Source organism: Dendrobates tinctorius, unplaced genomic scaffold (assembly GCF_039654945.1).
Source record: "Dendrobates tinctorius isolate UK_male_01 unplaced genomic scaffold, ASM3965494v1 ptg000241l, whole genome shotgun sequence".
Classification (NCBI taxonomy): domain Eukaryota; kingdom Metazoa; phylum Chordata; class Amphibia; order Anura; family Dendrobatidae; genus Dendrobates; species Dendrobates tinctorius.
This window is the reverse complement of record NW_027361908.1, coordinates 16,516,004-16,528,942: the sequence shown is the minus strand read 5'-3', so window position 1 is coordinate 16,528,942 and position 12,939 is coordinate 16,516,004. Positions and strand designations below refer to the sequence as shown.

Here is a 12,939-nt window from a genome sequence, read left to right as displayed (position 1 = left end):
GAAAAAAAAAAAAAGATATTTTTGAGTTATGCATGTGTCGACACAATTTTTTTTTAATGAATCCCTTACATTAACATTCTAGTTGGGTAGAAGAATAAAACATATTGATCAAGAGAAATGGGGAAAATCCAGCATCCATTCCATGAATTGCAAATACTTTATTCAATCCCTTTAAAGGGAATCTGTCACCACAGTTGACCTATGTAAACAATTAATATGGACATACAGGCTATAGACTGCGGAGGAGAGTGATGTCTGTATGCCTCATATCAGATGACTTGTTGTGGAGAGATCATCCTTTATCACTATATATAAATGACCTCTTCCAGGCTCTGGGGATAATGTTGTCTGGAAGATAACTCTGCCTCCAGAGATCATTGAAGGGGGAGCTACCAGTGTGAGACAAGTAACTAACACAGAACAGGAGATATGAAACTTGTCTTCTTGCAAAGTACAGTACAAAATAACATTGTGGTACCATGTTAGCCAGAAACATCAATGTAAATACTTATGTCCCAAAAAATATGAGAAAAGTATTCAAGGAGTGATAGCTATATTGGCTAACGAGAGAAATTATATTTGCAAGCTTTCAAGGCTCAAAAGGCCCCTACATCAGGCTTAATTACAAGTGAATTACTGAGAAGAGATGGCGACATTTAAATAGGAATTACACAAGGACATAGGGTGATGCTTGCTAGAGATAGGCCTGGGAAATCAAATTAAGGTTTTTGTTATACATGCAAATGAGTTGGAAATGTTCTATTAGAGATCTGAAGACCTTCTTGTGGAGGTGTGAACTGCGTCCATGTAATGAGTCATGAATCCAGGTGTCAAAATGAGTCCTATTGTTAGAGATTGAAACATATTTATAAAATTTAAACTTCCAGATTTTTTTTTCTTTGTCGCTATTAAAATGACCTTTCAATATTAGATCTGCCATACTGTGTCCAGATCTAGAGAAGTGTATTCCTACAGGCATGTCCAGCTCATTTTTTATTGTATGTCTATGCAGATTCATCCTTGTTTTGTAGTTTTTGTTTTGTTTCCCCGATGTAGGTCCCTGCATTACACCTTGTACATTGTATTATGTACACTACATTGGAGGATGTACATGAGAAAGAGTCCGTGATCTTATAATCCTGATTTGTGTTGGGTATGTGGAATTTATCTGTTGGTGATATGTGGGTACAGGTCTTGTGGGTCGCCCTCCCAGGGCTGTGGGGTACTCTGTACCAGGCCCAATGAGCTTCAATGGGAGATGTCACAGCAGCTGGGACCCGGCCCGTGGCCCTGGGCGCCCATTGTAAAAGGAGTTGTTGCAGTGTGCTTATAGTGATGAAAGTTTATGAGTGATTCGTGACGCCACCTGTGGTGTTTGGCAATAGAGATGTAAGCCGACACTGCAGACAGATCCTCTGGGACAGATGGTGTGGAGCAGCAATGATGTTAGAGCCCTCCACAGGCAGGGTTGTAGTCCCAGGGCAGTGTAGAGACGCGTTGCAGGAATGGTGCAGTGTAGGCACAGGGATGCAGCGGTGCCAGGTTTGTGTGGCGCAGGAATGAGTGGAAGACACCAGGGCATGTAGTTCCAAAGCTTTACTCACAGTCTGTTGTACAAACAGCTGCCTGCCTCCGTGCCGTGTCCTCCGGGTCAAGGACTCAGTCAACCTCCAGGCCAGATGGAATACTCCTTTCCAACACTCTGCCAACATGTGCCTTTCTGAACGTCTCCTCTTATAGCGCCTTTAAATGAAGTACTCCTAGTACTGAGTTACACTGGAGTTCCTCCTGTCCAATGTTCTTATGAACTCTACTTGTACGGCAGACAGCTGTAGCCTGCTTCGGGGACTCCTTGCTACTAAGTCCCGACTCACTATCCAGTTGCTGTTGTGCCCCCAAGTTTTGTGTGGGAATAAAACGGTCACTACTTCTATTCCTCCGGTGTCTGCTGCAGGACCATTAGTATCCATACAACCTCGGGGACCGGGCCCTGGCCTTGCGCATAGAACTTCTAGGAAGGGTTCTCTTCTAACCCACGTCCTCTGTTCCCTTTTACTCCTCACATTCCGTACTAATCTTTCTATGGAAGATCAGGCTTTCAGTCTATGTTGCTCTCTCTCTCTCTTCCTTTCCCGTGCCAGCAGACCCAGGTCACTGGGATCTGCTGCAGCACTTCCATCAATCTATCCCTCTCTCTGGGGATCTTCTTCTCTCTCCTTACTCAACAACTGACTGACCTTTCTCCCAAACTCTTCCCGCTCTATAATGTAAACTAAACTCCACCCACCTCCCAGCACGTTTCGTGTTCCAAGCAGGGAGCCACCAAGAGGTGCTATGCTACACTCCAAGCAGGGAGCCGTCGAAGGTGCTTTGCTACACTACTTTGTGGTGTGGGGTGCAGGTGTTGGAGCGTGGTCAGGAGTCTCCACCTTACCTGGATGGAGACCAGCGCCAATCTTCCTTAAGATGTTCATGTGAGGGTTGTATGTGACCACAAGCAGCACCCTGTTGTTGTCCTCCTTCTGTTTGTAATCCAGGAGGCTGCTTCTTGGAATCCTTGTAGCCCTGTGGATCTCTTGATCAATTACAAGTGGATGATACCCTTGTTGTAGAAATGTTTTCCTCAGTGATAGTAGGTGTACTTTTTTATCCTCATTGTCTGTACAGATCCGAATGTACCTTAGAGCTTGACTGTAGATTATTAATTTTTTTGTGTGTCTTGAGTGAAAGCTGTTCCATCTCAGGTATGCCGGACGTTCTGTGGGTTAATGGTAAATAGACGTTTGTACGGTATTGTCTCTGATGTATGGTTGTGTCTAGAAAATGAACTTGGGACTTTGAAAAGTTGAGGGTGAGCTTGATGGTTAGGTGGAACTTGTTGAAGTTTTTGTGGAAGGTAAGCAGATCCTCCTTTGAGCCTGTCCAGATTATTTTGAGCCCTGAAACTTGCAAATATAATTTCTCTGGTTAGCCAATAAAGGTATCACTCCTTGAATACTTTTCTCATTTTTTTTGGGACATACCGTATATGCTCGAGTATAAGCCAAGATTTTCAGCCCATTTTTTTAGGCTGAAAGAGTCCCTCTCGGCTTATACTCAAGTCATATACCGTGGGTCGGCGGGTGAGGGGGAGCGGCAGGAGCCGGGGCTGTCACATCATACTCACCCCCTCCTGGCAAGGTCTCTGCACTTCCCTGCTCTCAGATGGTCTCCGGCATCTCTTCCTGTGTTCAGCAGTCAAGTGGTACCGCTCATTAAAGTAATGAATATGCAAGCGACTCCACTCCCATAGGCATGGAGCGCATATTCATTACTTTAATGAGTGGTACCATGCGACCTTTGAACACATGAGGAGCTGCTGGCGCCGGAGACCATCTGAGAAGCAGGGATATGCAGAGACCATGCCAGGAGGGGGTGAGTATGATGGAGAAGACGGGGAGCCGTGCATACAACAGGGGGAGGACGGAGAAGCCATGCTTACAGCATGGGTAGGACAGAGGAGCCATGCATATAGCAGGGGGAGCCACACATACCTGGACAGGGATGAGGAGACAATGCATTCCCGACTTATACTCGTGGCAAAATTAGGTGCCTCAGCTTATACTCGGGTCGGCTTATACTCAAGTATATATGGGGAAGAATTTACATCGGTCTTCTTGCAAACAAATTCTTGCTGGTCTCTGATCTCTGCTGTATTGTAACAATACTGCAACCCTGTCTACCTCGGAGATGGAAGCTAAAGCTGAAAGGAATCTGCAGATGTGTTAGGTATAGTCACACACAGCTTTGCAGTGAGATAAGGAGAGCAGAGAGCAGCCATTACACTGGTAACTCCTCCTTCATGTAAAATAATCTCTGGAGGCAGAGTTATCTTCCAGACAACATCCGTTCCAGAGCCTGGAAGAGGTCATTTAAACAGTGATAAAACATGATTTCTCAGTAACACCACATCTGATCTGAGACACAAAGAGTACGGTGTTCAGCCTCTATGCCCATATCAATAGTTTAGATAGGTCAAATGTGGTGACAGATTCACGTTAAGATCCATGGTGACTAGACTGAACAACAAGTATAGCCTACGCATTTTGGCTTGTATCTTAGTCATAAATAATGCAATAATATAATGACTCAGGATAAAATAGCATATGCTTTCCCCAAGAACAGGCTCATCATTTCAGAATGTACCAAGATTAAAACAGTCATCAGCCATCCACTCATCATTAACATTGTATCATTTAAAATATTGTGGAGCATCTCTGTCAATCAGACACAAATAAACACTATGAACATCATATATACATTCACTAATGTTTTGTGACAGCGTCATAACATGATACAGTTCTTTAACTACATTTAAAGGGGCTGTCCAGGATTGGAAAAACATGGCCAATTTATTTCAGAAACTGTGCCACCCTGGACATAGGTTATGTGTGGTAATACATCTCAGCTACACTCATTTCAATAGAGCAGAGTTGCCAATCAGCCATGCTTTTCGAATCCTGGAAAAACTCTTAACATCTGTTGGAATGGATAATAATCTGGAATTGTGCATAATATTTTACTAAAAGTAAATTAGACGAAATCATTCATAGTTCTTTGCCAGGTATAACCCTACTAGGGTTTAATGCTGTATGCAGAAAGCAATGTTGTAAAAAAGATAACACGCAGGGAAAGCCTGATATTTCTGTTTATGTTATGCAGACTAATAGACAAGCTGTCACCTAACGGAGAAGAAATGACACAGTGTTCTTGTATTGTTGGGTCATAACACGGTGTTAGGAATTGTGCTGAAGGACAGAATATAATTGGTACAAGGAGATTTTAGCTTCGGAAGTCTGACATTGTGCAATTTCCACATTTGCTGATAAGCACAGACTAGAAGAAACAGAACAATGACAATTTCAGCTATTTCTCACATGATCCCAATTCACTTTTATACCTTTTATTATGTAAAATAATGTCAACAGGTTTTTGCTATTTAATCTGCAGTGAGAGTACTGAAAAAGCAGCCATACTTGAAATACCGTGCCCAGACACAAATGCATGTATGATCTGCTGCATCCTGCTTTGTATCTGTGTCTGGACATGGTATTGCAAGTATGGTTGCTTTTTTCAGTAAGGCTAGTTTCACATTAGCGTTTCTTAGAGCTGCGGAGGGCTGCGGATGTCCTCAGTGTAGCTTCGCCCATTGACACACTTCCTCCGGTCATCTCTGCCTACGGCCGCATGCGGCTTGTGTACCTATCTTTAACATTAGGTACGCAGGCCATGCGGATGTATGCGTTTTGACGATACGGTGAAAAAAAAGATGGCCTGGTCATTAACATGCAAACCACCCTTGGGGGTAAAGGGGTTAAAGGCTGTATTTAAACAGCATAGGCAGGTAACATGTAATGTTAGACCAAGAACAGATAGAAGTTCAAGGCACATGATATACATTTAACAGCATGATAACAGCAAGCATAAGAGGTACTTATGGTTTTAGATGCTTTTCAAAAAAAAGATGATAACAAAACAGGGTATTTGGTTGATACGCTTTTTGCAAAAATGTATACTAAGCCGCTCTACCAAACGTCAAGGTATACCCATATCAGAGCAGTCCCTACCCGATGTATTTAAAACCTGACCATGTGTATGGTACCTATATGTGCATGGCCCATGTGTTTATATTAAATTGGTTTCTTGTTTCTGCAAGATTAGGGAGGTCTCCACCCCTCCCTTGTGGGTCATGTACATATAAACTGTCTTCCACAGCGTGACCACAATTGACATTACCTTTCTGAATCCTGCTCATATAGGTACCATACACATGGCCAGGTGTTGTGAATTCGCTTTCTGGCCTACCTCTGGTTACTAGTGAAGGTAGTGGAGATTGTTATATTGACAGAGGGGTCACGAGTTCTCTTTCCGGGCTCCCTCTGGTGGTTACTGGAGGTAATGGAGCTGATCTAATTAACAGAGGCCTGCCACCTGCTGATGAGGAGGATGACTGGAGATCTGGAGTTTCTGACTGGATTTAAGACAGCCGACTCCCTCTATCCCTGCTGGTGATTTTTTCCTGCCTCCTGAGGTCTTAGTTTCCAGCTCAGTCCCTGCATGCTCAGCTAAGTGTTCTTTTGCTATTGTTCACATTTGATCTGGTTTTGCCAATTTCAGTTTTGTGTGTTCAGCCAGCTCCGGCTGTGGCTGTGCTGAATTTCCTTCCTTATGTTACTGCTTGTGTAAGTTTGTTTTGTCCCTTATTAGATTGGCCTCTTTTTGCTCTGCTTTCAGAATATACCAGAGTGCTGATATAGTGGGCGAAGTCTAGTGACTTCAGTATTTTTCTATCAGACGTGTTGGGCATTTTTTGCAGGGTTTTTGCGTGATTGCAGACAGAGTCTTTCCTTTCCGGTCTAGTTAGTGTGGGCCCCATCATTTGCTCAATCTATTTTCCTACCTGCGTTTGTGTTTTCATCTTGTCTCACCGACAATATATGTTTTGGGGGCTATCTATTCCTTTGGGTTCTGCTCTGGGGCAGTTTAGATTTCCCCTTTAGGCTTATTTAGTTCTCCGGCTGTGTTGAGGCGTCTAGGATCATCGTAGGTACGTTCCACGGTTACTGCTAGTTGTGTGGATAGGATCAGGGGTCTGCAATCCGCTTAGTTACCAACCTCTCTGGTTTTCTGTGGCTTAGCTTGGTCTTGCTTTCCTCCTTGGTGACCCAATCATATCAGTCAGGTTTTAAAAACATCGGTTAGGAACTTCTCTGATATGGGTATAGCTTGAGGTTTGGTATAGCGGCTTAGTATACATTTTTTGCAAAAACCGTTTCAACCAAATACCCTGTTTTGTTATCTTTTTACTAGCACTTGCTGTTTACCGTTACTTTTTTACAGCAGAGTATTTTTATACATTTGTTATACTGTGCTTTTCTGTGTTTCTTTTGGTGGTGTGAACACTGTCCTACAGACTTGTTCACCTTTTGCATGGCCCATGTGTTTATATTCAATTGGTTTCTTGTTTCTGCAAGATTAGGGAGGTCTTTACCCCTCCCTTGAGGGTCATGTACATATAAGCCGTCTTCCACAGCGTGTCTACATCGGACATTACCTTTCTGAATCCTGCTCATATAGGTACCATACACATGGTCAGGTTTTAAGCACATCGGTTAGGACTGCTCAGAGATGGGTATACCTTGGCGTTTGGTGGAGCGGCTTAGTATACATTTTTTGCAAAAAAAATATCAAACAAATAGCCTGTTTTGTTATCATCTTTTTACTAGCACTTGCTGTTTACTGTTACTTTTTTTTTTTACAGCAGAGTATTTTTATACATTTGTTATACTGTATTTTTCTGTGTTTCACACAATGTTGCAGTGCTATCTGGGCAGCTGCACATTACCATTGTCATCGGCGGAATCCCAGCAACAGTCCCCGAATATCCTCAAGTCCAATTCACATGCCCAGGTCAACATCCACTTTTTAATAACATTGTAAACATAAGTTATAAATCACTAATTGCCATTTACAAGACAGAATAACATAATGCAAGGTACAATCACAAAGCATTTATTAAACCAAACCAAAGTCTGCCCCTTGAACCACAATCCTAAACCTTAGGTTATACACTTTACCTGTTCATAGATCTCTTGGTATGTGATAGATTGCTTGGTGCCTGTAACAGGACTGTCATGGATAATTGCAACCTGCTTTCCTCTTCCGCTTTCAATATGACGATCAACAGAATTGTAACAAACATTAAGTTCTCCACCAATAAACCTAGAAAAGAACAAAAATACAGGATAATTTATATCAATGTAATATACAACAGATACCCTATATACTTGTGTATAAGCCGAGTTTTCAGCACATTTTTAGTGCTGAAAACGCCCCCCCCCCCCCCCCCCCCCCCGGCTTATACATGAGTCAATTGTCCAGAAAGCCGGCGGGGGAGGAGGAGCGGAGGAGCGGCGGAGCTGCGGGTCACAGGAAACAGAAGTCAGCGGCTGTGGCTAAAGCCTGTGCCGCTGATAAAGAGAAATTAATATTAATCTCTCTTATAGCGCGCACAGTGACAGCTGTAGCCACAGCCACCGGTATCCAGCGTGCATGCATTTCGGTTGTCCCGGCGTTTTCGCATCATCTCCATGGTTCCAGCTTACAGCAGCTCTTCCTCCACGATCATGTGACACTGCTCAATAAGGTAATGAATATGCCCCCGTCTCCACTCCCATAGGCGTGGAGCGCTTATTCCTTACCTTAATAAGCGGTGCCACGTGATTGCGCCAGCAGTCGGAAGTCGGAACAATGGAGATGATGTGAAGACGGGGGGACCACCGAGACGCAGCGAGGAGCATGCTGGTGGGTGAGTAGGATAGGGGATAAGGAGCCAAGCATACCAGGATGGGATGGGGGATCAATGCATAGCAGGACAAGGACAGGGGAGCCATGCATACAATAACAGAGATCGGGGAGCCATGCATACCAGGACAGTGATGGGGGGAGCCATGCATACCAGGACAGTGACAGGGGAGCCATGCATACCAGGACAGTGATGGGGGGAGCCATGCATACCAGGACAGTGATGGGGGGAGCCATGCATACCAGGACAGTGATGGGGGGAGCCATGCATACCAGGACAGGGATGGGGGAGTCATGCATACCAGGACAGTGATGGGGGGACAATGCATACCCGGCTTATACTCGAGTCAATAAGCTTACCCAGTTTTCCGCGGCAAAATTAAGTGCCTTGGCTTATACTCGGGTCGGCTTATACTCGAGTATATGCAGTATATTGCTTCGAATAAGATTATAGAGGTTGTCTGGTGAAAGCAAGTTATTCTTAGGATAGGTGATAACTTGTTGATCAATGGGGATCTGACCGCTGGAACTCAAACCAATCAGCCGAACGTGCAACTGTTATACCCAAATATAACCTAGAATAAAAACATACAGAACCTACAAGAGACAAAATAAGCAAAATCGCTTCTGTAACTAAATAAGTAAAAAGCAAAAGTGCATTTAAATAACACAGAGTTCTTAGTAATACTGTTTTTTATCAAAAATGGCATAAAAGCCGTCCCACCGTCGACAAGTTAACACTGATCGAGACAGTCCTACACTATTAGAAAAAGAAATCCTCACGGGGGGAGCGCGGCTGATCGCGGCCGGGTGTCAGCTGATTTTCACAACTGACACCTGACACTAAGTGCCAGGAGTGGTCACTGACATCTCCCAGCAATTTAACCCCGACATCCGGGTCTTCGGGCCTGAGAGACTTCCTGTCATGAGCAGTGATAACCAGGGAGTCTCTCCGGTTAGTGTGCAGAAGCTGCAGCGCTGACAGCTTCAATAGCATGCAGATGTGCATGCTATAGAAGCGTTCAGCCTGCACAAAATGAGTGTCCCATAGTGCAGGGTTCCCCAACTCCAGTCCTCAAGGCCCACCAACAGGTCACGTTTTCAGGATTTCCTTAGTATTGCTCAGGTGATAATTGCTTCACCTGTGCAATACAAAGGAAATCCTGAAAACATGATATGTTGGTGGGCCTTGAGGACTGGAGTTGGGGAACCCTGCCATAGTGGGACAATGTGTAAAAGTAAGAATTAAAAGAAAATTAAATAACTGTAAAAAAATTTTTTTTAAATAATAAAAAAAAATTTATTCGATCAATAAATAAATATTTGAATTAAAAAAAACTAAACAATAGAAGTACACATATTTGGTATTGCCACGTCGTAATGACCAGACCTATAAAACTATCCCACTAGTTAACCCCTTTAGTGAACCCCATAAAGAAAAACAAGGCAAAAAACAATGAGAAATCGCTGGTCAACTTTTAACCCTTATAACTTCCTCCAAAATTGTGCTGATGTAAACCTGTGGGAAATGTTATTTATTAAGTATTTTGTGTGACATATCTCTGTCATTTAAGGGCATGAAAATTCAAAGTTGGAAAATTGCGAAATTTTTGCCAAATTTCTGTTTTTTTTCCACAAATAAACGCAAGTTATATCAAAGAAATTTTACCACTAGCATGAAGTACAATATGTCACGAGAAAAACAATGTCAGAGTCACCAGGATCCATGGAAGTGTTCCAGAGTTATTACCTCATAAAGGGACAGTGGTCAGAATTGTAAAAATTGGCCCGGTGATGAACGTGCAAACCACCCTTGGGGGTAAAGGGGTTAGACTGTATTTAAACAGCATAGGCAGGTAACATGTAATGTTAGACAAAGAACAGATAAATGTATATCATGTGCCTTTGAACTTCTATCAGCATGATAACAGCAAGCATAAGAGGTACTTATGGTTTTAGATGCTTTTCAGAAACCTCTACACGTTTCACCATAGTGGATCATCAGGAGTTTGGATGTAAGGATGTTATCTGCCTGTGCAGTTTATCATAAGGCTTCTAAAGACATACTGATAGGGAATTTAGATTGTGAGCCCCATTGGGGACAGTGATGATAATATGTGCAAATTGTAAAGCGCTGCGGAATATGTTAGCGCTATATAAAAATAAAGATTATTATTATTATTCTGTGGGTTAGTTGGATTATCATTAGGGACTCCCAGGGATAGCCATCACTGAGTGGCTGACAAGTAGGGTGTCTACCTCCGCTATCAGGCAGGGCTCATATCAGCAGGGAACAGTATAGTGAGGTACTACATATTTTTTCATGCACATGTCACATTATCAGTGTGATATTGTTCACTTTTTTAAGCACATCTCTATTATTGCCGTCCACCTTTGCTATCAGTCCTTATACGGCCTTCCCTGTTTACTCCTTTCCCCTATGCATGCACAATTAGGTGGTTGCATGATTCACCAGCATAGAGCCATCTAGGGGATTTAGGGACAGCCGCCGAGGAGAGGGGCCGCCATCACTCATTTATTTTGCTTAGGGTGCCAACCTCCACTGTGATGTAGGCATCGGATACAGAAAAATTGGTGCAGGGTGAACTAAGCCAGCACGGTTGCTTGTACGGTGATTGTTTTTTGATTCTGTTCCTGTATCCCCTTTTTTAGACTAACTCATTAAAAGTTAAAATTTATCTGATATCTTCAAGTAATGTAGGGTTAATTCCTTTGGTAGTTTTTCTTGATTTTTTGACCTTATTAGTTAATTTTGAATTATATTCTCTCTGTAATAGTCGTAGCACGATAAGTTAGTGTCGAGTAGGTTTTCTGATATTTCTGCATGTGAGGTCTTCCCTTATGTTAATTCACAGCTATTACACAGCAGCCGGAGATCATAGCTGATATCACACTGTAATTGATCTTTCCAGCAAAAACAAGAACAACTGTTCAGAAACCAGAGATTAAATAAGGAGTAATTCTAGCAATAGGTGTCTGTGGCCTCATGCTAAACCAAAGGGTTACATCTATTTTCCAACCAAGCCAAGAATATGAACTGGTAGTTGTGATAGGTATCTCTTTCAATGCTACAATAAACATGCATGTTATTTCCAATGGGAGAAGGAAAAAAAGTCTATCTTTCGTGGTATTGTGGCACCCCAGAGAGTTCAGTCGCCACAGAGGTACTGCACCTCCTCCTGAGGTGTGGTACCCCACTATCCAGGTAAGGTGGAGACACCTGACCACACTCCAATGCCTGCACCCAGCTCAGACACTTTAGAATAGTGGAGCACCCTGTAAGTCAGCTGCTTTGGTTCACAAAGGGTGCTGGGGAAGCGGGTGGAGCTTAGACTGCACAAGGGAGGGAAGAAGGTTAGGGTACCGTCACATTTAGCGATGCAGCAGCGATCCTGACAACGATACGACCCGGTCAGGATCGCTGGTGCATCGCTAAATGGTCACTAGTGAGCTGCCAAACAGGCAGATCTCACCAGCAATGCAGCAGCGGTTGGCGGTCGTTACTTACCTGTCAGACGCGGCGATGAAGACGTCCTCCCACCCACGTCCACGCATCGCTTGTCGGCGCCAGCAGGAAGCCCAGAAGGAAGCGGCCGACGAGAAACGGCCCAGGACGTTCTCGCGCGATCAGCAATAGCCAGCGGGGGAGCCGGTCGGAGGGAAGTATCACACATAGCAATATCGCTAGCAATATCGCTGCTGCGTCACAAAATCGATCTCGCTTAGTGTGACTGGGCCTTTAGGAAGAGTCAGTTAGTGAGAGAAGATCCCTGGAGAGGGATAGAATGAAAGCAAGTGCTGCAGCAGACTCCTGTGATCTGGAGCTGTTGGCACGGGAAAGAGCAAGAGATAGCCTAATTCTTCAGAAGGAAGATAGATTAGTACGGAATGTGGGGAGAAGAGAACTGAGGACAAGGGTGAGAGCAGAGCCCTTCCTTAAGTTAAAGTGTATGGTCCGGAGTCCGGTCTCCGAGGTTGTATGGATACTGAAGTTCCAGCAGCAGAAACCGGAGGAATAGAAGTTGTCACCACTTTATTCCCACTTAAGACTCGGGGGCACAATAGCAACGTGTGTGAGCCGGGACCTGATAGTAGGAAGTCTCCGAAGCGGGCTACAGCTATCTGCCGTATGAGTGGAGTTCCAAGTAACATCTAGAAGAAGGAACTTGAGTTTAATTCACAACTACAAGTACTTCAGTTTAAGCGCTAGTGAGGAGACATTCAGGAAAGGCAAATGTTGGAGGAGTGCTGGAAAGGTGTACTCTATCTTGCCTGGGAGTTGGCTGAGCACCTGACCTGGAGGACACGGCACCGAAGTGGGCATCTGTATGCGCAACAGACTGAGTAAAGCCTTGGAACTACATTCCACTGTGTCCTCCACTTGATTCTGCGCCACGTTACCCGCACTGCTGCATCCTTCGCTCTACACTACCTCACCATCTACTAACTCTCTTCATCTGCCATGGGACTACAGCTCTACCTGTGGGGAGCTTCAACATCATTGCTGCACCACACCATCTGTCCCAGAGAAGCAACCCTGCAGCGCTGGTCAAACTGACCATAAACCACAGGTGG

The 12,939-nt window shown here is 44.0% G+C and overlaps 1 protein-coding gene across 1 annotated transcript in view; it reads right to left on the bottom strand.

Moving 5' to 3' along the window:
* The window catches only part of ACSS3 (acyl-CoA synthetase short chain family member 3), a 155,974-nt gene that overhangs the window by 99,586 nt on the left and 43,449 nt on the right, over positions 1-12,939 (bottom strand). The window contains exon 3 of the mRNA XM_073556975.1: positions 7,617-7,761. Coding sequence (XP_073413076.1) covers positions 7,617-7,761 — 145 coding nt within the window. The remainder of the gene's footprint in view (positions 1-7,616; positions 7,762-12,939) is intronic.